The sequence below is a fragment of the Diaporthe citri genome (assembly GCF_014595645.1).
Source record: "Diaporthe citri strain NFHF-8-4 chromosome Unknown scaffold_1, whole genome shotgun sequence".
Lineage (NCBI taxonomy): Eukaryota > Fungi > Ascomycota > Sordariomycetes > Diaporthales > Diaporthaceae > Diaporthe > Diaporthe citri.
In genome coordinates, this window is record NW_025064846.1 from 3,975,475 (window position 1) to 4,002,901 (window position 27,427).

Below are 27,427 nucleotides of genomic sequence, written 5' to 3' on the forward strand. Positions count from 1 at the left end.
CAAAATTACTTGCGCAGAGCAGCACACCAACGTGTAATCGCTACCGCCTCCACCATGGACAATTACAAGACTTACCTCGCGGAACAGGTCCTATCTGAGGACAGAATCGTAAGCGTCTTGACCCACGGCTTCACCTGGTTCCAGACCACAAGCTAATATTTCCCAAGGTCACGTATAGGACTTTGAGTCGGGCTTTGAAAGTCCATGTCAACACAGCCAAACAGTGAGTATGGCCGCATGCATCAAAGGCACACATGCTCAATGTCTGTTAGGATGCTCTACGAATTCCACAATGAGCAAAATGTCAAACGCTCAGGATCCGTCCATGCAACCTACGTGCTGTATGGCATCAGGAAGAATGCCCAAACCAACGGCCACTCCCAGCAAGACGGTGATGTGCACATGACGAGCTCTCCCCCAGAAATTGAGTCTGCGGTGGATGACAATCCCGTGATCACACTGACTCTTGTGGCCGAGGAAAGCCTCAAAGGTAGACTGGACGCATGTGCCCCTGTGACCTCTGGATCCTTAGCTGACCCGCTTACAGATGTACTTTCGCAATATGAAAGCGTCAGTTCCATTCATATCTATAGTCTGGGAACGCACCCTGTAAAGGTGAGACTCGTCCACTTTGCTTGTGGCTTGCTTGTTATTAAGCATTACTGCAGGATCTTCATTTACTCGCGGAGGTGTCGAAACCCATCCTTGACGTGGCGGCTGAGAACGATCCAACCGACCGTCAACACTCACTCGGACCCATTCGCAATCCACATGTGCGGCGAAGAGAGCGTCAGGGGGCAGCCCTCAGGTCCAATGTGGCGGTCCCCAAAGCGTCTGACGCGAAACCTACTACCTTGAAGCAGGCGCCCGCTGCACCAGTCAAGGAAGAAGCCGCGCCGGAGCAAAAGTCGGGCTCCAAGGAATCCACCCCGGTGCTGTCCGGGTCGAAGAAACCGCCACCTGCTCTGAAGCGCGGAGCTTCTGGAGGTATCATGCAGTCTTTCGCCAAAGCTGCATCCAAGCCCAAGAAAGCTGGCACTCCTCAGCCAACAGCGGCAAGCGCCGCGGATGATACACCTATGCAGGAACTTTCGGATGATGGAGAGGACGACACTGTGGCCGAGCCCAAAAACGAAGACGACTCGGCAGCATACAAGACCAGAAAAGACCGTCAGGAAGAGCTGAAGCGCATGATGGAGGAGGACAGTGAAGACGAGGAGCCTGAAAAGGAAGACACGCCGATGGAAGAGCCAGAGGAGGAGGTCCCAGCGCCAGAGCCTGAGAAAGAAGAGAAACCAGAGCCAGCGGAGGTCATTTCGAGTGCCAGCAACGGGCGGCGCCGTGGAAAGAGGCGGGTGATGAAAAAGAAGACAGTCATGGACGACCAGGGTTACTTGGGTAAGTCACGGACAACCACCTGCTATAGAGATTGGAACGCACATGTTGACAGTCGAGACAGTCACGGTTCAAGAATCTGGTTGGGAGTCTTTCTCCGAGGATGAGCCAGCGCCGCCAGCTGCGAAGAAGAAGGCGGAGGCCGGGTCACAACCGGCGAAGCCCAAGAAACCAGCTGCAAAGGGCCAGGGCAATATCATGTCGTTCTTCAGCAAGAAGTAACCTTGCGAAGAGAACAATGTTTTCACGGTTATCACTTGTGGAGGATGAAGCGGATTGGGGGCGCAGGGTCTTGGTCATCGAAAGTGTTGTAGACAGAGCTTGAGACGCAAGACAAGCTGTGAGCCTGTCTGGAACAGAAATAGCAGGCCAGATCGTGTGGGTCACAGACGACCTCGCAATTGTCTTGCGCGTTTGAACCCATCTTAGAACCGCCCCCTTGTATGACCCCTGAAAATTAGACGCTGGACCCCTGAAGGTGCCAGGGTGCCTCGAGGGTGCGACGATCAGTGTGGGGTAATAAGCTTCCTGTGCGTGGGAACATCGACATCCGGGAATTTGGCATTCCCTCGACCACCTGGTGCCTTTCCCAACCTCTTTCTCGAGGTTCCTGTTCGTTGTAACGTGTGCTCTTCACTCGCTGGGGCCGTTCCGTTCAGCGCAGCTCCTCACCGTCCCTATTACTCCTGTGCGCCAATAAATGCTTCAGGGAACCGCAAGGATTGCTTCCTTTGCTGATACGAGGAACAGCCACGATCTGCTGTTTGTACCGCAACAAGCGCTCTGCTAGCAAAACCTCACCGTACCATTGGCGCCCCTTCTCAGTCGCTTAGTCTCGTTAGCATCGACGTCCGCCCAAGACGATGGGCTTCCTGCGCTCTTCTTTCGTCGCGGGCCTCCTCTTCCAGCTGGGCGCACTCGCACATGGACCGCTCGGCTATGCGCAGGAGAAACCGTTGGTAGGCGATGCCAGCTTTGACTACGCCGAGGCATGTCCAGACTATGCGAAATACTCAACAAGTCCTCAGTAAGTATGGGCCCATGCACCAAGCAGACAAATGGCTAACTCTACGCAGTCCTCCCAACAGCGAGGGTCCTCTGCAACTTCCGTTCCAGCGACCGCATCCCAAATGCCGCACGTTCCATTCCGACGCCGTCGAGAAGGTCATTAAGGATGTCACCTCACGAATGAAAGACCCTGACCTGGCCCGCCTATTCGAGAATACCTTTCCCTCGACCACAGACACGACCGTTAAATTCCATACCGATGGTACTAAGAAATTCAAGAGGAAAGAGTACGGTCGGAGCGCTCTGGACGACGGCGCATGGATGGGACCGCAGTCGTTCATTATCACTGGGGACATCATTGCTGAATGGCTCCGGGATAGTTGCAACCAGCTGTCTCCATATATGCCGCTTGCAAAGAAGGACAAAGACATATTTACCCTGATCCTAGGGGCGATCAACACGCAGTCCGAGTACGTGATCGAGGCGCCCTACTGCAACGCGTTCCAACCACCTCCGATTTCTGGCCTCAAAAATACCTACAATGGCCAGGACGATTTCGTTCACCCAACCTATGAGCCCTCTTTCGTCTTCGAGTGCAAGTACGAGCTGGACAGTCTCGGCCATTTCTTGACCCTGGCCAACGATTTCTACGAGACGACCGGCTCTCTCGAGTTCGTGAACCTGCGCTGGCTGCTGGCCCTCGAAACCGTGTTGGAAGTGTTGGGTCAGCAGAGCCAGCCTACATTCGACCCTGCGACGGGACAGTACCAAAGGAACACTTACACGTTCAAGCGTCAGACCTTTGTTGGCACTGAGACTTTGAACCTAGACGGGGTGGGAAATCCTCTGAACAACGGAACTGGTCTTATCCGCAGCGCTTTCAGGCCGAGTGACGACGCAACCATCCTCGGCTACTTTATCCCGGCGAATGCAATGATGGCGGTGGAAATGAAGAGAACGGCGAAAGCTCTCAAGGCTGCAGGCGAGACCCATACTGCCGAGAAGTTCGAGAAGTGGAGCCAGCAGATTACAGACGGTATCTGGGACCACGGCGTGGTTCAGCACGCCAAGTTTGGCCGCGTTTTCGCATACGAAGTAGACGGCTACGGCTCCCACATCTTGATGGATGACGCAAACTACCCTAGCTTGCTGGCTCTTCCATTGATGGGCTTCGTCCCACCGGATGACGAAGTTTACCAGAATACGCGCAAGATGCTACTGAGTCGAGCGTCGAACCCATACTATCTGGAGGGACAAGAGTTTCGAGGCATTGGAGGTGAGAGTTCACACCTGCGGACGGTTTTGGGTGGCCGTGTTTGCTAACGCTCGAAGGTCCTCACATTGGCCTCCGGAACGCCTGGCCGATGAGCTTGTTGATTCAAGCGCAGACGACCGACGACGATGCTGAGATCATGGGGTGCCTGAACTATGTGCTGAAAACTGCCAAGCTTGGACTCATTCACGAGAGCATCGACGTAAATTCGGGATACGCATATACCAGTGAGTTTTGCTATGGAAATCATGTACACGGGTTAAATCGAGCTGACTTGTTGTGTGCTTTTTAAGGGAGTTGGTTCGCTTGTAAGATCTACTCCAATACTCATATCCAACCCTGCACGCTTCTGGTACTTGCAACTAACAACATTTTCTAGGGGCGAACGGTGTTTTTGCCGAGACGATATTGGACCTGGCCAACCGCAAACCGCATTTGATATTCAAGGACACTACGCCATACGATATATGGGAGGACTGAGGGAGGTGGGTGCGGAAACTGTACATACCGGCTAGTGACAAGGCGACCTCCAACAGACATTAGGATACCCTATAAAGCATTTTTTATTTCCTTCATCTCTTACAACGTCACTTACGCACCTACTCATGTTTGCAGACGTTTCATTACGTTTTCCCAGACAATGCTCATAGACCTCAAGAAAACGGCCACTGCACTGTTCTCTAAAACTGTTCAGGCCTCTGAGATATCAACCCTCTCAGTCTAGTGCCTTTTCTGCAAGCTCATATCAAGAACTAGTAGCCGTGCCCAAAGCAACGCCGTCCCCAAAGCAACGCCGTCCCGTCACTGATTTGCGATGTTCTAGGAGTCAGACAGAATGGGGCGCTCAGAGTTCAGGCCCGAAAGGAGATGCGCGCTGCGCAAGGGAAGATGTCGGTAAGCAATGGAGGCTTCCACGCAAATCAGCTCTCGCTTGCCGGGGCTGACTGTAAGGTCGGAAGCGATAACGAGAACGGTGTCGAGCTGCAATTCGTCAGGAGCAGACACCCAAGCAGCTGAGCCCCAATCCGCCTGGAGACCTACCGCTGCCTGATGCTTTAGTGGGCCCCAAACCCCCCTGTGAAGGAGGCCATCTCCGATACCCAAACGTCGACAGGCTAGCATCATTGGTCCCGGATGGCTGTGCTTGGCCGTTTTTGGTGTGTTTATGTACAGCCATGATGCGCAGGATGATGGAGCTGGTAACGGCAGGAGTCGGTTTCGCTATCGTTTACACGTCCGAAGACTGCGGTGACCCTCATACTGATGTTGAACATGCCCAGGAGTCTATAAGAGCCAGAATTTGCCTCTTGCCAAGGAGTGCAATGCCATTATCCCAGGATTCAATTCATCCAGGCCAGCCTCGCTCAAGTCAAGGAGGTCTTTCTACTCCATTTTCAATCAATTATCTGATTATCAACCATCTTGTAAGACAGAGAAAATGATCGGCAGAGGGCGCGGCCGAAGAGGTGAGGCAGGAGGTCCCTTGGGGGCCCTCGTTCAGGGTGCTGCTGCCGGTGTTGGTCTCGCCTCAGAGAGCATACAACACCACAAAGCAAAGAAGAGAGCACAGAAGCAACAGGAACAACAGTCGAACACACCTGGGCATGCTACTTCACAGGACGAGCGAGAGTACCGCGAGGGTTTGCCGGAGGAGTGCGATGAGGGCGCTTGGCGACTGGATGAAGCGCAGGATGATCTTGCCGGGGAAGGAAATCGAACATCAACTGCCAACACTCAGAGCGCCCAGGGCGATGTCTCACAACTAGCAGATGACTTCGTCCGCACTCATCAATCCGAGGAGCTACCGGTGCGCAGAGGGCGCCTCGACCTGCCCGTGGTCATCACCCAACGCCGACCGAAGGCGCGTACGCGTGGGTTCATCCAAGCCTACGCACCGCTCCTTGAAAACGCCGCGATCGATCAGCCAGCGTTCCTGGACTTCATCGAAAAAATGAACAAGGCTGTCCAACCCAACCCATGGCTCCAGGCGATCAACCTGGCCTCACTCGCCGCACAAAACGTCCCCGAGCCCGTTACACTCGCAGTCTCGATCGCGACAAAGATGGCGGCAGATGCTGCGTCCGAGATACACAGCCGCGCCAAGACAAATGCCTTCCTTGATAAGACCAACGAAGAGTACTTTAAGCCAAGAGGACTGGTCGCGTTGCTGATGACATGGAAGCCCCAAGACTCTTCAGTCGTCACGACGGTTGATTTTGATCTTGGCACAACCATCACGAATCCTCCGACAGGGAGTAAAGGAATGTTTGGAAAGCTCCAAAGCCGCATGAAGTCCTCCTCTGCGGCGACCAGCTTCGAATTCCCCGAGACAGCGCCACTGGTCTTCCCAGCGCTCGACGAGCTCGCCGCCACCACGCCAGAGAGCCCCGGTGCAGAGGCCAAGAAGCAGAATGTCATCAAGAGGAGCGGCAGCTTTCTCACTGACTACCTCGACCGGCGGGCCGTCGCGAAGTGGTCTGGCGACAACCCCCAGAGCAAGATGGCAAACCTGGCCCCCAAGCCTGAATTCCGGTCCCGGTACGCAGACCCGAGCCACCCTGCATCCAGCGGCGATCTCCTGGCTTTTGTCACTGGAGGCAAGGTCTCGGCGGGAATGGCTCGCGAGCAGGTTCAAGACGCGGTTGACGGAGGTCTCGGTCGAGGAGCCCTTGTGGGTATGCGTGGTCGGGGTGGCATTCGTGATTTCAGACGTGCTGGCAGATCCGATACCCACGCACCTCGTGGTCCTTATGGTGAAGGCAGATCCACAGCTGATTGTGCTGGGTCATTGCTCTTGGTCGGCGGGGTGAAGAAGCTGTTGCAAAAGGTAACATCTTGCCGCTGTTCAGAGTTCTGAGGTTTGACTTCTCGCTGACATGTTCCTAGGATGTGTTGTATCTCATGATTGTCAACCGACCTAGCGAAGAGGAGATGGCGGCCTCTGCGTCGGTCCTTGGTTGAAGAGACACAGGATTTGTTATATCCAGGAGGGCGCCTGGAGTTGTCCGCGTGGCTGTAATTTCCAGCCATGACCTACGCCGTTGCGGGCTACCAGGCCCAATTTCATGCACGAGATACAGCAAGAGTGTGATAGCTGAAATGGTAAACCATAGTCTGCAGGCTCCTGCAGCGGGCCGCGTGAGAGACGCGTGCATTGAGGCTCAGCAGCAAGTGTATCAGGAGTGTTGCTGTGACTTCACAGTTAGCGCTCCACTCGTACAAATGATGGTCAAGCTGAAGGTATCCACAACTCCACAGTGATGGCGCGGCCATACTTTCGTGTGTTTTCGGTACCCGTAGAATGGAGCAAACAATTGGGATACAAGTAAGGTTATGCTCGTGGCTCTGAACTTCCTTGAGATCGGGTTAAGCAGGCTCTTGGGGTAGATCTGGCCAATTCATTCAACAGAAGCTCACAGCCACTAAATACGTTGCCATCCCATCGTATAAAATGCCTGAAGTCAACCCACCTCAACAACAACAGCCTATGGAGGCCCCTGCCCCTGAGGACGTGGTGGTTACTCGCCAGCCCGTAAGTCAACCCGACCAGGGAGGAGAGACTCACTTGTCGAGAGTAACTGTGGATGCTTGGCTGATCATCCCCAAAGAGACCTCTGAGCCTCAGATGGAGATGAGCTTGCGCGGTGGTTTCGAAGAAGAGTGCGGCTGCTGTGGCTGCGAGGAGTCGTGTAGCTGCTGCGGGTCGGACGAGCATGAAGGTCCTCCCGGCGGTGGTCCACCTGGAGGCGGTCCTGGTTTTGGAGGCCCAGGAGGCCCTCCTGGACCGTGAAGAAATGGAAGTTCACACCAGAGATATAATCTTGACTCGTCCAGAGCAATTCAAACGTTAGCTTGCAGAGACATGTGATTCGTCCGGCATGAAGTGTGTGAGTCGGCCGTGAGAACGAAAAGCATGGCACCCCAGTCTCGAATGTCGAGCGTGGTGATCTTGTACCCGGGTTGACAAAGTGGGCCGTCAGGATGCGGGCCTGTCAGTTGCTTGAACAGATAGATCGGCGCGAGGTTGAGATTCGGCCCGCAGCGCTGAGAAACCGGCTCAGGCACGCCGCTACGGATGTTGCGTTGGCTGAGCTTTGGTTGTGCAATGTACCTACAACAGGCTGGCGGGAGTGACGAATTTCCATTATTTCCCCGCAGCCTTCCAAATATGTCTGAATATCCACTTAGACCTCGCAGATACTATGTAGTAGTTTGAGTTACACAATAGACCTAGGTACATTGAATCTCACGGCGGCCGTCAAAGCCACCGCCGAAAGCCGGACAACGGCCCCTCTCCACTTCCACTACCATCCTCGAGCTTGGGCGCCCGATAAAGAACCCTCATTTTCGTTGATCATGTGAATTGACGACATACCTTTGGACGCTGGCTTATCCAATGCTTGTCTCCTGCAAATCTGCCAGACATTTTAAGTTCCGTGGCCGACCTCGCATTTTCCCAGGTACTTGCTTTCAATACCAACGAACCTCTTCTTCCCTCAGGATGACGCCCTCAGAACCACCACCCGATGAGCCAAAGAAGCGTCCCATCAACCTTCTCCGTGGCTGGCCGTCGCCTAACGTATTACCAGCAGAGACACTTAAGGCGGCGGCCAATAAAGTTCTGTCTGATCCCGACATTTTTGTCCCAGGTTTGTTAGAATTCTCGAGGAGAGAGTGCCTTTCTCACTTGTCTCCTATCCTCTTCGGTCACACAGGCTTACTTTCAGCAAGGTCTCCAGTATGGTCCTGACCCTGGCTACCAGCCTTTGCGTGAGGAGCTGTCCAGGTTTCTGAGCAAGGCATATGACACAGAGGCAGACGCGGAGAGGATCTGCATCTCAGGCGGCGCAAGCCAAGCCCTGGCATGCATACTTCAGTCTTACACCGAACCAGTGTATACTAAGGCCGTATGGGCGATTGCACCCTGCTATTATCTGGCCTGTGCAATCTTTGAGGACTCTGGCTTCAAGGGGCGGCTTAAAGCAGTCCCCGAGGACTCCGAGGGCATCGATCTGGAGTGGCTTGAGAGGGGCCTTGAGAGTTTCAAGAACAAGACCGACCCGGACGAGACACCCGTGTATAAAACACCCGAGCTCAGGAAGGTCTACCGACATGTCATTTACGCTGTCCCCTCCGCCGCCAACCCCTCGGGAAAGACAATGACGCTGAAGAGGAGGGAGGCGCTCGTTCGTCTCGCACGCAAGTACGATTGCCTCATCATTTGTGACGATGTCTATGACTTTCTGCAATGGCCTGTCACCGAACCGTCCTCCGTTCCTCCCTCGGGAACACCACCAGCCAAGGTCAAGATACTCCCGAGGCTATCAGACATCGACTTCGCGCTCGGCCCCAGCACACACGGCCAATCCCAGCCAGACGGCAAGTGGTTCGGCCACGCGATCAGCAATGGGTCCTTTAGTAAAATCGTCGGGCCGGGAATAAGGACGGGTTGGGTCGAGGGGACGCGGGACTTCGCCTTCGGGCTCGCGCAGACGGGCTCGACCAAGTCCGGCGGCGCACCCAGCCAGCTCTCCGCGACCATCGTGTGCGAGATGATGAAGGGCGGCGAGCTGGGGCGGCACATAGACGGGGCGTGCAGGCCGAGCCTGCAGAGAAGGCACGCGCTGATGATGAAGGCCGTGCATGAGCACCTGGACCGCTTCGGCATCGAGGTGCTGGACTCGAACCCCACGGATGGCGGCGGGAGGGCGTACGGGGGCTATTTCGTGTGGATCACATTCCCGAGGGGGCCGACGGCCCAGACCATCGCGAAAAGAGCATTGGAAGATGAGAACCTGGTGGTTCCGCCGGGGGAAATGTTCCAGGTCAAAGGTGACGAGAAGGCGGTGCAGTTCCCCAACAGCATCCGGCTGTGCTTTGCCTGGGAGGAGGAGCGAGATCTTGTCGAGGGGGTCGCACGCCTCGGCCGCGCTGTGGACTCACTCTGGAACAAGGAGGAGCCGGTTAGACAAGGTCGTTCCGGCGGTGGCAATCTAGACGCCTTCTACTGATGCCCTTGGATCGCCAAATTACATTTCCCTGCTCGAGTGGTGGTTGGGTTTTTTTTTTTTAAGCCGATTGTGGCCTCTGAGCCAATGAAATACTTTGGGAACTAGGAAAACACATACTGGCAGCAAATCGCAAACCCAAAGGATTGCATGACACCGGCTTAGGTATCGATCAAGAGCCACAGGCTAGAATAGCGATTGCTATGATTCTGATGAGGAGTTTACTGACTAGGCGACTGTCCATCGTGGAAGATCAGGGATTCTCATCGAGAAATTACTCGAAGTTAGGCTATGTCAACAGTCTCAACGTGCTGTGTCAGGTATTTCACGGCAGCAGTCATTCAGGAAAGAGCATGCTTGGTAGACTTTACGTGTCGTTCAACGCCAGTTGAGACGGTCTGTGGGACCTCGTGATCCAAGTCATGCTCGAAAGGGGTATCTTATTTCATTGCTATTGCTGGCTAGAAGGTCTAAAGTTCATGTGTGCACCCGATAAGTGGATTTCATGCACCTAGTCTACCAGCCCCATGTCCTGTTCGAAGCTGTGAACACAGGCGGCTTCCATTGGATCAAATCCGGCTTGATCTCTCTCCATAGCAGCTTCTTCCTCTTCTCCAACCGTTTGTTGTGCGCCTCCATTTGACTGTTGGGCACGACAATCTTGTGCTCGCCCTTGTGGTAAACTTGCATCTTGTATGCCTGGAGCGTGTGCTCGACGTCCTGAGTCGTCATGGCGAGGGCTGAAGAGATCTGCTCTATGCTGCACCTATCGTCTTTATCGTGGTACTCGAGCAGCATATCCACGATGTTTTCAATCCAGTATTGTCGGTAACTGAGGAGACCCAAATCAGAGAGGGGTTTCTCAGGCGATCCTAGCTTGCCCTCGATCTTCGATAGCTCGTAAGAGAACTGGATCAACAGCCGGCCATAACCTTTGCGTTGGTACTGAGGCAAGGTCAGAATACAGGCCACATTGTAGCCATCCGCACTCTCCTTCTCTTTGGAAAAATAGCCGACGAGATGACAGCCCTTGTCGGTCCGCCTCGTCATGACGTAGAACAGAAAGGGATCCACGTCGTAGTAAAGGGTCTTGTGGTCGAGGAACATCTTCGATAGCAGACAGAGATTCCTGCACCAGGTCCGCTGCCTCCGCCCATCAATCTCCCAGAACGACACCCAATCGTCCCTGTAAATCTCGTTTCCGGGCGGATGTTGCAGCGTGCACTTGTGACGGTGCCGTTTAAAGCTGGTGAGATTGCCGTAGTAGTTGAGGCAGAACTCGCAGATATAAATAATATCTTCCTGAGTGAAAACCTCCGGATAGGGCGAGAAATACCAGGGGAAAAGGTCGTGTTGGCCAAATTGAACCGTCGAAATGTTTCTGATGCGGGCGATCTCGGTCGGATTCTGTGTCATGGAACCCGAGGTACGCAGCTTTTCGATCTCATCCTCTCGACTGAACGAGTCGGGTTTTGGCGTCTCATCGCCGTCGACGTCCATCTCATCTCCGGCCGCGGGCGTAGCGGCGCCATCCTGGATCGGGGTGGCCACCTCGGGGCCGTCGTCCCCAGTTGGAGTGCCCTTCTGCGTTTGCGACTGGGAGTCGACAAAGTCGGTCCATGGGTGCGGCGTCTGGGCTTCTGAAGTGATCGACTGCTCCCGCTTCCCTGGTGGAGGTCGTTTCTGTGGTCTCTTCCCAGGCTGTGCTTTCTTGGACGGTGCCACTGCCCCCTTCTTGGTCTTGCCGTCCTTGGGCTTGTCTTTGTCCGGATTTGGCCACTCGACGTCTTGCTCAAAGTCGATCCTAGAGAGAGGGACCCATTCGTCAAGTCGCTTGTTGAAGTTGTCAAAATTGCAGTAACACTGGCGGCCGCTCTTTGTATCCTTGATGCCTAGGATTTCTGCGCGTCGAGGGAGGCCATTCTTCTCCACCATGGCAATGCACCCGACCCTATATGATAGTACTGGTTAGTGGGGTTGAACATTTGCGCAAGAGAAAGGCGACGGATTCATGTTTGCCTACACGAGTGTATCGGGTGTCGCCTTGCCCTTTTTTCGCGATCCATCGCTGCCAACGACAGGCTCACCATTAGGAGCGCCAGGACTCATGATAATTTTCGGCAGCGTGGACTGGTCGTGGATGGATTTATGTTTGATGGGTCGATTGATTGAATGAATGACGGGCTTTGCGACCGCAGCATTTGTAGCGCCTCTTCAGAGCCACTACAGCAGGTCTTGTAGAAGGCTGATCTGGTCACTAACAGATTTCAGCCAATCGGGGCCAGACATCTGATAAGCGTTTCTCTACCGGCCGACGCTCGAGTCACTCAAAGACAACGGCGCGTCCCTCGGCAGGCAACCTTGTAACCTCTAGCATGCTTTTTCAATGAGACCCCAATTCTCTATCTGACAGTCCTCAACCTCACCCTGAGAACCAGGGGCATAAACGCCCTCATAGCACCATTTTTGAGCATTCAAAATGGCTGTATGATCGAACCAACATCTTCCATACTACCCAGTGGATTGGTCTCACAAATTTGGAAGATGGCGCCTGAACTATCGTCAAATTGGAAACAGCTGCAGGCCAAGATCAAGCAAGAGTCGACCACATCTCAAGGCCAGAAGAGGAAGGCCGACGACGGCGCTGAGGCCCAAGCCTCACAACAACCCTCGAAGAAGCCCAAGGGCAGCTCATCGGGGCCCAAGCCGAGACTGAAGCCTCTGGGTCCCAAATCTAGCGCCTCGAAAGCATCTAGAAGGCCAAACATGGGTGCCTCGCAGTCCCAGCCTGGCACATCAGCATCCCTCGCACTCTGGGCAGAAGACAACGACATTTCGCCAGAGGCCGTTTCAGAAGCGTACGGTTTGGGTGCTAAGGACAACTCACTGCTTACCGCCTCTGCTGTGCGCCCGAATGAGGGCCTGGCCCCTGACTTCGAGGTTGGCAAGTACATTGCCATCGACTGCGAGATGGTTGGCATTGGAGAAGGAGGCTACGGACACGCCCTCGCGAGAGTCAGCATCGTCGACTTCCACGGGCGTCAGGTGTACGACTCCTATGTTCGACCCCAGGAACGAGTAGTGGACTGGAGGACAAGGATCAGCGGCATAGCTCCAAAGCACATGACTACGGCAAGGGAATTCGCATATGTGCAGGCTCAAGTGGCGCAGCTTCTACATGGCAGGATCCTCGTGGGCCACGACCTAAAGCATGATCTGGACGTCTTGATGCTTGATCATCCGCGAAAAGACATCCGCGACACGGCCAAATTTTCTGGATTCAAGAAGTACGGCCACGGTCCTAAGCCAGCCCTGCGAGTTCTGGCCAGGGAGATTTTGGGGGTTGAGATTCAGACAGGCCAACACTCCAGTATCGAAGATGCCCGGGTCGCCATGCTACTCTTCAGGAGATACAAGCCGGGTTTCGACGTGGAGCATGCCAGCCGGTACCCCGACTTTGTCCCAAAGACAATCGAATCTAAACCCAAGGCAAAGCCCAAGAAGACGAAAAAGAAGCGGCGGAATTGATCGACCTCGCGCAGTAATTATGTTCATTAAAACTTCGACTTCGTCTAGTCTAATACGCGGTATGCGCAACCGACACGGCGTAATGCTACAGCTGAAGGGATGAATCGAAGAAAAATGCGTGAACACGCGTCTCGGATCTCGCCAAATCCATGCACTCGCGACGCAATGGGGTGCCTCATTTGGGAATGCCCTCCATGAGCTCCATGGCGCCGTCTCGTCCAACAGAAATGATGACATCCCCCAAGGTCTTGGCGAGAAAGCCGGCTTCGCAATACCTGAAGTAATACTGTCCTCTTGGTCAGCGGGGATCAGTGGGGTTGCTTCCAATGTGAGACTCACCTCCCACTTCCTCCTGAAAACCGAAACACCTTCATCTGTCATAGCTCCGTGCTTCTCAAGAAGGGCAGGCTTGATCTTGGATTCGAAGTTGTTCATAAAGCTTTCCCTCCACAGCCTCAAAGTCTTGGCATAATGTCCTCCAATATTATCCACTTTCTCAACAACAAGTGTTCCTTCGGATTCTTTGCTGATGTGGTCGATTAGTTGCGTAATCGAGGGGAGATAGCCACCGGGAAAGATATAGTGATTTATGAAGCTGGACAACGGTTAGCACCATGACCTGCACCTTACGATCGGTCGCGACTCACTCCTCGCTCTTCGAGTATGCCTCATGTCGTCCCTCGGGCATGGTGATGCATTGAAAGACTGCGATCCCGCCATCTTTCTTTAAAAGCCGGTGGATGCAAGCAAAGTAGGTCCCTAGAAACTCCTGCCCAACTGCCTCCAGCATCTCGATCGAGACGACCTTGTCATAAGGTCGCTGGGGTACGGGCAAGGCTCGATAATCCATCAGCAGCACCTCTATTCGGTCCGACAAGCCAGCTTTTGCAATTCTATCCTCCGCAAGTGCCTTTTGTTCTTGCGAGAGCGTCAGGCTGGTGACCCGGCATTTCGTTTGCTGCACGGCTAGAATCGCAAAAGAGCCCCAGCCAGTCCCGATTTCCAACACATGGTCTGTCGACTTGATGTGCGCCTCATCAATGAAGACCTGCAATTTTCTGATCTGCGCCTCTTCCAGTGTCTCTTCGGAGGGGCCGAATTTGTCCCAAATTGGACAGGAGTACGTCATATCTGGTGACAAGAAGGCCGCGAACATCTCATTGCTAATGTCATAGTGGGCTGAAATGTTGAGCAAGGAATTCGACATGGTGTTTGTTCTTCGGGCCAGCGCTGAAGCGTAGCTCGAGAAGGTTGATAGTAGGGTCGTTCCGTTACCTAATTGCTCTCGATTCGCCAGGAAGAGCTACACCGCGCAGAACTATTAGCATGGCGTGGTTGCTGTATCCGCGGACAGAGGTGACAGTATTACCTGGAAGAAGGCCGTCAAGTCGGTGCAGTCCACCTCTCCCAACATGTACGCTTCCGAGAAACCCATGTCGGCGAACAGAATGAGCCGCATCCAGAAGGCGTTCTTCTTGACAACCAGTTCCACCCTAGGAACACTGACCGCGCCGTTCACCACCACCCTCCCCGGCAGCTTGGAAGAGCCCAGCTTCTCGCCAAAGACATGATTGGTGCCGTCGACCTCGTCCACGAGCACCAGGGTTCCCACCTGGATATTACTGAATAAAGAGTGAACTGCCCATTTCGCAGCAGACACACTTGGACCCCAGGTGAAGCCTCCTATTGTGCCGCGGGCTGACTGGACCCATTGGCTGGGCGGTCGCGTGATGAAGCTGGGGAGCAACGGCATGGTCGGCGGGGAGACAGGCCAGATCAACAGTCTAGGAGTTCGCGCGATGAAAGTGCGAGCTCGGTTTAGCAGGTGGGACAATTCAAGTGTTGGCGACCCAGCACATTATCACAAGCAGCAGTGGGGGACGGACAGAGCAGGAGAGGTAGGAGGGGCGCGGTCGCAGGTGGGATGCAAGGCTTGCGACAAAGTCGCATGGCGGCATAGAAGAGGAAGGAGTGCCCATATTACTCTGTCGCAAAGCAGGGGGAGGTACCATCGGCCTCGTTGACCTCATCGCTCCGCTGTGACTGTGCGCGTCCGTAGCAAGCTCTTTGCGACAAGGATATGGGCAGTTCCGACGCACCGTGGTACTTCGGCTGTTTCTGCATTCGGCAAGGTGCTGGAAGGTCACGACCAGATTCCGGCGGGCTTGCAGACTTGAAAGCTCGGGAAGGCCAGGGCCGGTAGTCGATTTGCGATGCCAAGCCATGTCGTTGGAGCTGTCCATGCCGCAGTGCTTTGGTGTTTCTTCCGGGCCGCACCCAGCTACACACGATGCGCAAGACTCATGTGTTTTTTGTCCTCTCTAGATGCCTGACTGGAGGGCTCATGATTGCGAGAGAATGTTGCAAGCAGAGCAGCGACATGTGGGTAGCGAGCAAGCGCCGTGCATGCGCAGTCTAGGGTACCGGAAGTCTACGCATCACTGCCCCGTCCCTCGTACCTGGATTCCAGTCAACCGAGACATGCCGCAAATCCCAACCGCAGGGACCCCTGCGACCGCAGGAACTGTGCACGCTGTTTTGCAAGGGGGTGCGAACCGGAACAAAGATGGTGTGGTGGGGCTGGGCCAGAGCTACAGCAGCTATCAGCTTGTCAATATTCTCTCGCATGGGACTGTCTCATCGAGCTCGTCGAGTGGCCTGAGGGGGCAAGGGGGCAGGGGGGCACGGGGCTGGGCTGGGCTGGCAGGCTGGCAGGCTGGCTCGCCCGGGTACCTCCCACGCCTCCGTGCAAACGATCGACATTCCTAGAGTCCTGAGCGCGAACGGCAAATAGCAAGCTGTGGCTGCTTGCCCCAACCCGGTAGTGTTGGGGATGGCCCATGGACCGCAAACTGTCCCCCACATGTACTGTACGTACTGCTTGTATTAAGAGGGGCAAAGGTAGTCTACTTGGTAGCCAGCTCATTAGGCTGCTGATATTGACAGGACTGACTGTACTGATCTTTATTAAGGATGCCAAGCTACAACGTCTCTAGAAACAGATGGTAGCAGCATGGGCACACAAACAGTTTGATTGCCGAGTGCGGAGCTGTCAAGCATTGGAGATCTCGCGAGGATCAGAGCCAAATCCTGCCCCTCTGAGTAGGGTGTGGTCGTGTGGTTGCAACGGCGCCGGTCCTGGCAGCATTTGGGGGTCCAGGACATGCTTCGAGAATCTGGGTAGCCACGACATCCGGGCCCCCTTTGCGCACACCGCTCCACAGACTACAGCCCGGCACAGTCTGTCACGGAAAGAGAGTCCACGATACACAAATCTCACCGTCGGATGTCCAGATAAAACGAAGGAGCGGCGGGGCCCACCTCGCAGTGGCTCATGCCGAGCAACAAACATCCATGACGTCAAGACTTTGCGCCGCGGGATGCGATGATGTTCGAATAATCGTCTTCGGCCTCGTTGTTGAGCCGTCTCGGACAGAACAACTGGCACAAATGTCCGACTGTGCGGCTTCGAGCCATCCGTTGTATTTGAAGCAGTTTGGGAGTGTATGTGGTGAGACTGGTAGCCCCGCGCGCTACACAATGCCTAGAGACAGACGGCGAAAGACCCAGGGATGCGACGGGATGCATTGCATCTTCATGGCAGGGGGTGGCACTCCTGGTCTCACAGAACCCTGACCCTGGCTTGTCGAGATAAGGGTTCCCTTATCGCGCATCAATTTACGCGTCTCGAAGCAAACACGCTCCATGTGGAACCGCGCCAGATTCGACTCTCCAACGCTAGGACTGGATTGAAAGTACATAGAAAGTACAGTTTTCCATCTTCATCGAAGCCACAATCCGATATGGAACAGCCAATGCTCTCAGTCAGCCAGCCTAAGGGTCCTTCTCGTGACAAGGCAACGCCCAACGTCCTGCCCTGCAGGATCCAGCACGACGGTCCCACCAGCGAAGCAGAATCGTACTGGAAACCATCGCAAGAGCCAGGTATTTGAGTCTCAGTCATTGCGACAGGGAAACATCTGCTGATATTGTCACAGACGGCAAGAGGGTGGCCTATTTCAGAGGCCGGAAGCTGCATGGCAAGGAGCTGAAAGTCCCGGAGGGTTACCGAGGCGTCGTGGTCGACAAGACAGAGCCCCCGGAGCCTCGAGCACCCAGACCAGACGAGCCCGAGGTCGTCGACCTAGATGCCGAGGATGAGATGCCACTGGGTGCGCTGGACACGAGGGCAGAGTTTGACGAGATGGTGATATGGGGCCATGAGTCTATGGCGGACACATCATCTGATCCGTATGTTAGAGGAATTGAAGAGTGGATGAAGGTGGCCGAGAAGGTGCGTTTAATATGTGGATGGAAGGTGGATGGAAGGTTTACAGCTATACTGACGACTTCAGATACATTCTTACGAGGAAAAGGGGCAGTGAACTGGTACTATTTTTTTTGGGGGGGGGGGGGGGGGTGGAGGGTCAGGCAAGATTCATTCTCCGTCTATCTTGCTTGTGCGTGGAATACCCAGGAGTCTGAGACTTCAACATTATCTTTGGAGGAACGAGCCAACTATGAAGAAATCGCTTTCAGACCTACTTCAGGCACACAGTCCCATTAATGCTAAAGAAGAAGAAGTCAGGGGTCAGTGCAGGATATTGGTTGGCCAAGGCATATGGGAAATGAAAACAGACTTCCAATTACGGCCTAGCCTTCATGCAGCCACTTTATCGCCGCGTCTGACACGCGACGCGCCTTCTACGCGTTCCACAATTAATCGGGCAAGGCAATTGATTGCACTGCGGGCGCCAAACTCTTGCATATCCAGACTTTTGACATCTCAGCCTCCTGCCGCCCACCCCAATGCTTTTCCTTCGTGTTTCCCTACTCTCATAGGCAATCGGTATCAAAGATGGCAACAGCAGCAGCAGTGTCCAGCGATGCTGGCTTTCCCATGTCCGGTGGCCCTTCCAGAACCCCAAAACGGCGCGGAAACCCGTCGAGTTCTTCATTGGGAGGCCGACCCCGCGGTCCTCCTTCTGAGAGCAATGGCGCGCCTAGTGATGACGAGGGCAATGAAGGCTTCGAGGATGACCAGATCCCCAACCGTCGCCCAGCAGACACACAAAACATCCCCAAGGTCGAGGACAAACTCGGAGTGCTGGTCCAGAAGCACTTCGAAGACTTCATTGAGGGGTATGAGACCCTTTGATTTCCCTTGTCGCTGTTACGATCCGCGCTGACAGGACGATATCCAGGTTCATAGAAGATCCTACCTCTTCAGGGCCTCCCACATCCAGCGCCATCACCACAGACAAATATTACGTCGCCCAGATTCACGGCATGCGCGCATACGCACTGTCAACCTTTTACGTCGACTTCAAACATCTTCAGACATGGACAGACGGCACACTTGCGGACGGTATTGTAGATCAGTACTATCGGTTCTTGCCCTACCTCACCGCCGCGCTGCACAACATGATCGCAAAGCACGAGCCGGCGTACTTCCGCGAGCATCGCCAGCCCACCGCGTCCAGTACCATGACCACCTCCGGAGCCAGCAATGTTGGCTCTGGCAGCCAGTCAGGCCCAGGCAGCAAGACCACGAACCAGCAAACCGACAAGGTCTTCTCCATCGCCTTCTACAACCTGCCCCTGGTATCCAGAGTCCGCAGCCTCCGTGCCGGAAACATCGGCCAGCTTCTCTCCATCTCAGGGACCGTCACGAGAACCTCTGAGGTGCGACCTGAGCTTTCAGTTGCCACATTTGTGTGCGAGGCGTGCCGTGTTGTTATCCCCAACGTCGAGCAGACTTTCCGCTACACCGAACCTACACAATGCCCCAACGCGACTTGCAACAACCGCCACGCGTGGCAGCTCGACATCCGCCAGAGCACATTCGTCGATTGGCAGAAGGTCCGGATACAGGAGAACAGTTCTGAGATCCCTACGGGCAGCATGCCTCGGACTATGGATGTCATCCTGCGGGGCGAGATCGTCGACCGGGCCAAGGCTGGTGAGAAGTGCATTTTCACGGGCGCTTTAATCGTTGTGCCAGATGTGAGCCAACTGGGTCTTCCAGGCAACCATGCCCAGGCCTCTCGTGACGACCGCAACAACCCTCGCGGTGGTGATGCTGGTGGCAGTGGCGTCAGTGGCTTGAAGGCACTTGGTGTCCGTGATCTGACATATCGTCTGGCTTTCCTCGCCTGCATGGTGGCTCCCGACACGACGAACCTGGGTGGTGGTGTAACTGACATCATTGCATCTCTGAATTCTTCGAATAACGAGAATGCGCAACAGGCCCAAGAAGCGGTCCTCGCTTCATTTGGACCATCAGAGATCGAGGACCTTCGGAAAATGGTGCACAGTGACCACATCTACTCGAGATTGGTCAACTCCCTTGCACCAATGGTCTACGGCCACGAGGTGGTGAAGAAAGGTCTCCTGCTGCAGCTCATGTCTGGTGTTCACAAGTCCACTGCCGAGGGGATGCAGCTGAGAGGCGACATCAACATTTGCATTGTCGGCGATCCATCTACATCCAAGTCACAGTTCCTGAAATACGTCTGCTCATTCGCACCTCGCGCCGTCTACACGAGCGGAAAGGCGTCTTCGGCCGCCGGTCTGACGGCCGCCGTTGTCAAGGATGAGGAGACTGGCGAGTTCACCATTGAGGCCGGTGCACTTATGCTTGCTGACAATGGTGTCTGTGCTATCGACGAGTTCGACAAGATGGACATTGCCGACCAGGTCGCTATCCACGAGGCCATGGAACAGCAAACCATCTCTATTGCCAAAGCTGGTATTCAAGCCACCCTGAACGCGCGGACGTCGATTCTGGCTGCTGCCAACCCTGTCGGCGGTCGGTACAACCGCAAGACCACTCTGCGCGCCAACATCAACATGTCCGCGCCCATCATGTCCCGTTTCGATCTGTTCTTCGTCATCCTCGACGAGTGCAACGAGAAGGTCGACCGCCACTTGGCTGAGCACATAGTTGGCATCCACCAGCTGCGCGATGCCGCCGTCGAGCCCGAGTTCAGCACTGAACAGCTGCAGCGATACATCCGGTTTGCGCGTACCTTCCGGCCCGAGTTCACCGAAGAGTCCAAAGAAGTTCTCGTTGAGCGGTACCGCGAGCTACGCGCCGACGATGCGCAGGGAGGCATGGGAAAGAACAGCTACCGGATCACAGTGCGTCAGTTGGAGAGTATGATCCGGCTGTCCGAGGCCATCGCCAAAGCGAACTGTGTGGAGGAAATCACTCCAGACATGGTGAACGAGGCGTACAATCTCCTCAGGCAGAGCATCATCTCCGTCGAGCACGACGACGTCGAGGTCGATGAGGATGACGAGCCCGTCGAGGACGCCGAGACACTCCTCCGCGCTGCCTCTGAGGCTGCCGGCGTCCCCGCAGACCAGGACGGTGATGCCGAGATGGGCGAGGAGCACGCGGACGAGGAGATGGCCGACGCTGGCGAGGGCTCCGCCCAGCCGGAGAGGCGCAAGCAGACGATCTCGTACGAGAAGTACATCAGCATGGTCAACATGATCGTCCAGCGCATCGCCGACGACGAGGCCGGCAGCGGCGAGGGCATCGAGGGCGAGGCCCTGATCCAGTGGTACCTGGAGCAGAAGGAGGACGAGCTCCAGGGCGAGGAGGACTACAACAAGGAGCACGCGTTGGCGAAGATGGTGCTGAAGAAGATGGTCAAGGTAAGCGGTCCCTTCCCGAAATCCCTTGTAATGAATCCATATCATCTAACACTCGTTTTTCCTTCAGGACAACATCCTAATGGGCATCCGTGGTCAAGGCATGACTCCCGCCGCCGAGGATGCTGCCGGAGGGTCTGCGGCGCCGCAGGCGGCCCAGGCCCAGGATATCGTCTACGTGCTTCACCCCAACTGTGCGCTTGAGGAGATCAGCTAGTGATGTCCATTCGGCTGCGGGGCGTTGGCTACCTTTGTTGGTATTATCCCGGAGTGGAGTTTCGGAGTAGGGGATCATGAACGAGACATCAATCACGAGACGCGTCATAACGGAGGGAGGGCAAGCCATGATAATGTGTGTATACTGCTTGAGAATGCGTTTATTCAGTTAGAGGCAAAACTAGTACTTGCATTGATGCTCACACGACTTTCTGGATGACTTGTTAATGTCTGCCTTGCTATTTTTCTGACACCGTCTTCCCCGATACACTGGCAATTGCTTGTCCCGTCCAGTTGCGCATCATTTCATCCGAGTCTGCCGTCTGTTTCTCTTGATGCTAACTGTCGCTGCTGACTATCAATCAATATGTAACCCTCATTGTGGCGACCGTGAGAGTGGGGCCGGAAACAATTTGTTGTATTATACGGAGAGCGGTGCCATCCGGCAAGAAGTGAAATGAATGACACCGCCTTCTTTCAATTCGGAAGCATGGCAATAATACAGCGGCAACACCACCAACAAACAAATCAAAGGTCAACAGAGCATTTTTGAATCATTTGTATTGTGTTCCTGCCTAGGATTGAACCGGTCCTCAAGGAACAATATCGACCATTTTGCTCAGTGCTGTAGAGGTTGTCTCACGGCCATGTACTTGTGTGTGTGTGTATGACATGGCCACTTTCTTTCCCCCGTGTTGCATGGAGCAGTTCGGTCTCAACATCTTGATCGAGACCGCAGAATCAGCAACGCGCTGAGGGAGTTATGTCCGCATTGGGGACCCCGTTTCACACGAAACCCAATTTTTCTTTTTGCCTCACACTTATGTCTTCCTGTCCACTGCTCCACGAGACATGTCTGATTTGTTGGGCTTCTCTCAATAACAGAGAGATGGTCTCACTCTCCGCTGCTTGTGCCCATGTTGGCACAGAAGACAATCGGCTGTGGTCCATTGTGAAAGGCCGGACCCGAGTGTTCCATCAAACCACCCCCTTGCCGGTGTGACCTTTCCCTCTCCATTTCCAATTGGTTTTTTTTTTCTTGGACGGTTAGTGACAGGATCCGACCAGCCCCTCTCCCTACGCCTTCACCATGCGATAGGTGAGTTTTGTGAACTCATCCATCCGCAGTGTCGTCGATTCGTCGCGTCCGTGGCCAGCAACGTTAAAGACCGCTCGCAGTTGCATGCATAGAAAATGCCAAGAACGATGCCGTGGCCTGAAAGACATTATAGAAATTGTACAAGAACTGCTCTGGATCAGAACAATTTTGAATCCTAGCCCAGAAGCGAACAGGAAAATCCGCCAGGAGTGTTTCGTTCCATTACAGATCCACTCTGGATGAAACGAATAGGTGTGATCGCTTGAGGTATCCGTCCTCAGACGATCATTCTCGACGCATAGCGTTATGCTGTTTACTGGGTTTGAATGGGTGTTGCTGCAGCACGGTTCCACTCGGATCTGCCACGGTATGAACCACGGCCACCTCGGTTAAAGTTCGATCCTGAAGGGGCGCCCTGCTCTGACGAGTCCCGATTTCGGTTGCCGCCACGATACGAAGAGGAATATCGCGAAGCGCGTTGAGGCCGCCGGCCTTGAGGGTTGTTCACAGATGAAGCGGCCATGGCAACCATTTTGCGCCCTGGCATGCTAGGCAAGAGAATGACATAGCTTCTTCCCTCCGGATGGAAAATCAGTGCCTCAGCACTGGTGGTGAGTGCTTCCTTGAGCCTCCGATCTTGCCGGGGTGGCGCCTTGGCGGGCTCCCAAGCCGCCTCTGGGACCTGCGTCGGAAGATGGACAGGCGGAAGTGACCCCATCTCCTGCTCCTCGAAGCAATCTTCATCCATTATCTTGGTGGCAAACGAGCCATCATCGATGGTTGAGCTTGGGGCGAAGATGGTTGGCAATGAGACAGTGGCTGCCGCACGGTGGTTAGGTTGCGCCAGACTGGTTCTGCTCGACGAGTCCACGCTCGACGGGTTCGATGAGTTGTCTGCCAAAAGATTTTTGATCCGGTCTTGCCAAAAGTTTGGTGCAGTGTGATTGGAAGCTGCTCCTGAAGAGCTGAAGGGCCGTGAGGAATGAGGCTGGGAAGTGGATGCAGACCGCGTAGAGCTGGACTGACCGGGGCGCTGGGACGTCGCGAGACCGGAGGGCGCTGCAGGCGGCAACTTCACTATAGGCCTAGTCGGAGGCAGCGACACATGGGGGTGTGCCATGTCGCCGTCAAAAGCAGGATGACCGGCCATGTCAGGAGGCGGAGGAGAAGGAGAGTGAGATCTGCCAGTCTCCGGGGCGAGCGGGGCTGCCTGGTCCACATCCCGGTTGGGTGGGAAGAACCTTGATCGCTGGGAACCAGGAGCCGTAGCACTGTTTTGGCTAACAGGTGGAGGCACGAAGCGTGCCGCAGAGTCTTGTTGGCTCAAGTCGCCAGCCCCAGCGGTGTTCTGTGCATTTTTGCCGCGTAAAACCCATTGCATCGAGTCACGCACTCGCTGTCCCTGGTCATCTTCTTTGGTAGAGGTCCACGCCTCGTTGATGGGGGCAGCCAGGTCAGAGTAGTCCAATCCTCGAGCTTTCATGTCCTGCTCCAGGTCGCGCTGCTGTTTCTGGCGTTGCAGTCGAGTGTCTTCGTCCGACGCCAGCACAGCAGACGTCCATCTATTCCTTCTCTGAGCATTATCATCATGACCTTGTGCCCGTGGGGGGCCGATCGGATCCGGCTGTGAGGGCAGCCCAGGTTTGGAGCTTGGCGGAGCTATTGGGCCAGGTCCGGGTCGACCACTGCGCATCTGGGCCAACTGCGACGGCTGGGTCGGTACCGAGGTGAAAGTTCCATTTCCAAGAGAGCGGTCGCTGGTCGGAGGACCCCAGACATTTTTGGATGCCTGACTGCCTGCATTCCATGTGAGTCGATCGGGCTGGTTCTGAGTCTGTACCCGAGGATTCCAAGGGTGCGCATGCTTGTTCTCTGGCGCAGGGGGCTGCTCAGCAGCGGCTGCAGCCTTCGTTTGAGTTTGACCGTCCTGATCAACACCGTTGGGAAGTGAGTCCTGGCTGCTCTTGGCCAGTTGGTTAGGTAGTGTTGTAGTTGGCTTGGTTTCCTTCGACTCCAGCGGCGATGGAGCTTGGTGTGGGGCCTCGCTCAATTGGTCCGTTGCTGCTAGCTCTTTAGGAGCCTCCTTCTTCTCGCTCTTTCGCTCTGGAGCCGGGCCCAATGCCTCCAACTTCTTGCGCAGGCGCTCTTGCTTCGCAGCCTCCTCCCTAGCCTCTTCTTCCTGCCGCCTTCTGATCGCTTCCTCTCGGCGTTCCTTCATCAGTTTCTTCTGAAACTCAACATCGTCAACCACAGGGGCCGCTGGGGGCACTGTCTGCATCTCGCCGCTGCCTGGGACTTGCGGTGCTGTATGCGAGAATGCCGGCGAGACTCGGTTCTGCCATGGCGAAGCACTGGGCTGTCGCGGTCCTCCATGATGACCAGAGGGCGAAAAGTTGCGTGGAGACGCAGGGTGGTCACTGGTCCCGGTGAAAGAGCCTCGCCGAGGGTCTAGCAATTCTGCAGGTGGTAGACCCTGCTCGTAAGGCCTGCCCAACCTCTGGAAGCTGCCGCTTCCGCCACTGACGTTGGAAGAGCCACGCCTTCTACCATAGCCGCCGCTGGTGTGGGATGTTTGGAACGCAGCCGAGGGTTCTGCTGGACCCTGTGACTCCCCATGCGAGGATCGCTGAAGAAGGGCCGGTTGTCGCGGCTGGTACTCTGGCCTTGCTGGCATACCCCGGCGATCGGCGACAGGCTCGTAACGACCTGAGTGAGAATTGTAGAGCTCCCGGTGATCCCGTCGCGGTGATCGACTGAAGTCATCGGCAGCAATTTCTCTTGCGGCAGGCGGCGTCACGCCCTTCAAACCGTAGGCTGATCCGGGTGGTGGGAAGCCTCGCTGCGGTTGATCACCAGACACTTCCATGGGCGAAGCCTTCTGAACGGGTGGAAGCGCAGCCCATGGACTCTTCACCGGAGTTGGGGGCGCCGGGGGTTTTGCAACAAGTGTAGGCTTCTCTGGTGCGCCCTTGAGAATCAATCCCTTGCCCGACGGTAAACTAGGCTTCACTGAGGGGGAACCTGTTGGCGGAGCTGGCGACCGTGGTTTGTCTAGAGGTTTGTTTTCCCTGGCCGCGGGCGCAAGGACAGGTACAGGCGCTGGCGCTGGCGCTGGCGCAGACACGGGTGGAGTTGGCTCAGGCGCGTTCGTGGGATCGTCTGCATGAGGAATTGTCGTCTTGGTGCCATCGGTCCAAGTGATCGTCTCTGGTGCATCCCATTCGTCATCGCTTTCATCAATATCGGCCCAAGCGGCCTGGCCCTTTGCCACGTCAGGTTGTAGTCTGTTAGCTACGTGTATCCCAAGCTTCAACAGCTCCTCGTCCGTCATCTTCTTAAGGTCGGGAGTCGGAGGGGCTACAGGATCGTGAATGTCAGTTGTTTGCAAGTCTGGGGCAAAAGCGCAGGTCTTGTAGGAGGTGAGGCGGTCAAGCTTACGTCGATTCTTGTTCCATACAGCATTTCCATCTGGTGCGGGTCGGCCATTTTGGGCAAGCGATGACTTTGAGGCATCACGCAGAGTTCCTGTGGTCTTGGCAACCAATCTCGGCTTGGGCGTGGATGATGTGCTTGGAGGGCCTGCGGTCGACGACGCAGTCGAAGTAGTCTTCTCTGGTGCTTTGACCGCGGCACTACTCGAGGCGAGCTTGGCCTGAAAACTCTTGTTGATAGGGACCGACTTGAACGACGTGGGCTTTTTGACCGAGGAGGATCTGACATGGCCCTTGTCGTCATGCCTTGACTTGGAGGCTTCGGTGTCGGATCCCCCACTGACGCTGACCTCGGCCGAATTGACCACCTCATCGACGATGTCGTTGACCAACTTGTCCACGGCGACGTTAGCGGGGGACTCGCCGTTCAACTCGTTCTCGGGCGCGGGGCGGGCGTCTCGCGAGACGGCGTCAACGTCGTGAGTGGCATCTTCTGGCTGTGGCTTGGTTGGAGTCAGCATGTTTGCAGGGGACAATGGGGTTTCGGGCATTGCGACGCGGCGGGGGCGCCTGCGAAAAGGAAGGAGGAGGTCCTTACAGGTTGAGCAGCAGCAGTCGCAGTAGCTTCGACGGACTGGTCTGGCGTGGGTTCTGCCGCCATCATCCGACAAATGGGTAGGTTGTCAATTCCTTAAAGGAACAGAAGCGCCAGCTGCGTCGTCGAGTCACTTGGGAGGGTGATACGATGGTTGTCGCAAAGGCTGGGCTCGAGTGGTCGGGGGAGCAGACGCGGTCGGGTGGAGGCTGAAGACTGGAGTCGAGTGACGAGTGACGAGGGTGCGCACGCAGGCTGAGCAGACTAGTCAGTCAGTCGGTCGGTCGGTAGGTAGTCGAGTTCGGGGTGACGCAGAAGAGCACACCCACAAGACGGGCGCGGCCTCAAACGCCAGCAGGGTCAAAAAAATGCGACCGGAAAGGCTCTTCTCTCGATGAGAGCGCCAACAAATGCACTAAAGAGGTGCGGTGTCTTCTTTTCCCCGGGAGAAAAGGAAAGGTCGTCGGCAAGACGAGGGTGTTGTTGGCTTTTGCGGCTGCCACTTCTGCTGCACTGACGGGTCTCATCAGGAGGAAGGAAGCTAAGCTGATCCAAGGGCGCTAGGCTGGATTTGGCCTCGCATCCCAGCTTCTGCTTGTACCACAACCCATCTGCCTCGTGTGCTGTGGGGCCAACGGCTATTGGCCGTGGGGTTGGCGGGTTGGCGAGCATCCCAGGGCATCTCATCCTCAATGCCACGCATATTCACTCAGCCCTATTGTTATTTTTGAAATCCCACTCTATTGGGCAGAGAATGCAGCAGGCTTAAGTTTCACGATCTCAATGCCTCAGCAGTATTGATACCCTGTAGCTAGAATTGTGCCTATCACAAGCTTGCTACAGACCTTGGTGGTCTAGCCCAAAGACAACCTCCCAGCACTTCTCGCAGATTGCAAGTCCAATTGTGCAAATGACAGTCACTAAATTCCATCGAGTAAAGGCGTGTCACTAGCTGTCATAGTCACATGGAATTTCAAATCTCAGAGGAATCACTGAAGCACGCCCCAACGGACTGCACGTGCTTGGACGAAGCCACCCTTGGTAATGACAGCGCCGTTCATAGCTCATAGGCCTCAGCTGCTCATCCAGTCGCTATAGTCATTGACGGTGTCATGAGACAATTTTCGATAGCAGGGAACTCTGCAAGCAAACGATTCTGCCGCCACACACTTGGTTGACAGAGGCGATACAGGGGACGCGCACGGCACTCTG

The 27,427-nt window shown here is 55.3% G+C and overlaps 9 protein-coding genes across 9 annotated transcripts; 6 read left to right on the top strand and 3 right to left on the bottom strand.

Moving 5' to 3' along the window:
• Positions 1-54: 54 nt before the first annotated feature.
• INS49_001082 (uncharacterized protein) lies at positions 55-1,617 on the top strand (the record flags this gene model as incomplete). Its single annotated transcript, XM_043161915.1, has 6 exons — positions 55-108; positions 168-223; positions 273-490; positions 548-615; positions 669-1,398; positions 1,460-1,617. The coding sequence occupies 6 exons, from the start codon at positions 55-57 to the stop codon at positions 1,615-1,617; spliced, it is 1,284 nt and encodes a 427-aa protein (XP_043030421.1).
• A 641-nt stretch (positions 1,618-2,258) lies between these two features.
• INS49_001083 (uncharacterized protein) lies at positions 2,259-4,156 on the top strand (the record flags this gene model as incomplete). Its single annotated transcript, XM_043161916.1, has 4 exons — positions 2,259-2,422; positions 2,472-3,679; positions 3,787-3,903; positions 4,056-4,156. 4 exons carry the CDS (start codon positions 2,259-2,261, stop codon positions 4,154-4,156), a joined length of 1,590 nt encoding a protein of 529 aa, XP_043030422.1.
• Positions 4,157-5,114: 958 nt separating this feature from the next.
• Positions 5,115-9,687, top strand: INS49_001084 (uncharacterized protein; the record flags this gene model as incomplete). The annotated part of the gene is made up of 3 exons (XM_043161917.1): positions 5,115-6,351; positions 7,370-7,476; positions 8,440-9,687. 3 exons carry the CDS (start codon positions 5,115-5,117, stop codon positions 9,685-9,687), a joined length of 2,592 nt encoding a protein of 863 aa, XP_043030423.1.
• A 513-nt stretch (positions 9,688-10,200) lies between these two features.
• Positions 10,201-11,793, bottom strand: INS49_001085 (uncharacterized protein; the record flags this gene model as incomplete). Its single annotated transcript, XM_043161918.1, has 2 exons — positions 10,201-11,635; positions 11,708-11,793. The coding sequence occupies 2 exons, from the start codon at positions 11,791-11,793 to the stop codon at positions 10,201-10,203; spliced, it is 1,521 nt and encodes a 506-aa protein (XP_043030424.1).
• Positions 11,794-12,228: 435 nt separating this feature from the next.
• INS49_001086 (uncharacterized protein) lies at positions 12,229-13,212 on the top strand (the record flags this gene model as incomplete). The annotated part of the gene is made up of 1 exon (XM_043161919.1): positions 12,229-13,212. The coding sequence occupies one exon, from the start codon at positions 12,229-12,231 to the stop codon at positions 13,210-13,212; it is 984 nt and encodes a 327-aa protein (XP_043030425.1).
• A 175-nt stretch (positions 13,213-13,387) lies between these two features.
• INS49_001087 (uncharacterized protein) lies at positions 13,388-14,965 on the bottom strand (the record flags this gene model as incomplete). The annotated part of the gene is made up of 4 exons (XM_043161920.1): positions 13,388-13,498; positions 13,552-13,807; positions 13,860-14,515; positions 14,582-14,965. The coding sequence occupies 4 exons, from the start codon at positions 14,963-14,965 to the stop codon at positions 13,388-13,390; spliced, it is 1,407 nt and encodes a 468-aa protein (XP_043030426.1).
• Positions 14,966-17,015: 2,050 nt separating this feature from the next.
• On the top strand, positions 17,016-17,597 carry INS49_001088 (uncharacterized protein; the record flags this gene model as incomplete). The annotated part of the gene is made up of 3 exons (XM_043161921.1): positions 17,016-17,157; positions 17,211-17,506; positions 17,568-17,597. 3 exons carry the CDS (start codon positions 17,016-17,018, stop codon positions 17,595-17,597), a joined length of 468 nt encoding a protein of 155 aa, XP_043030427.1.
• A 473-nt stretch (positions 17,598-18,070) lies between these two features.
• INS49_001089 (uncharacterized protein) lies at positions 18,071-21,091 on the top strand (the record flags this gene model as incomplete). Its single annotated transcript, XM_043161922.1, has 3 exons — positions 18,071-18,354; positions 18,417-20,877; positions 20,945-21,091. 3 exons carry the CDS (start codon positions 18,071-18,073, stop codon positions 21,089-21,091), a joined length of 2,892 nt encoding a protein of 963 aa, XP_043030428.1.
• A 1,411-nt stretch (positions 21,092-22,502) lies between these two features.
• Positions 22,503-26,281, bottom strand: INS49_001090 (uncharacterized protein; the record flags this gene model as incomplete). Its single annotated transcript, XM_043161923.1, has 3 exons — positions 22,503-25,546; positions 25,628-26,117; positions 26,219-26,281. The coding sequence occupies 3 exons, from the start codon at positions 26,279-26,281 to the stop codon at positions 22,503-22,505; spliced, it is 3,597 nt and encodes a 1,198-aa protein (XP_043030429.1).
• Positions 26,282-27,427: the final 1,146 nt, after the last annotated feature.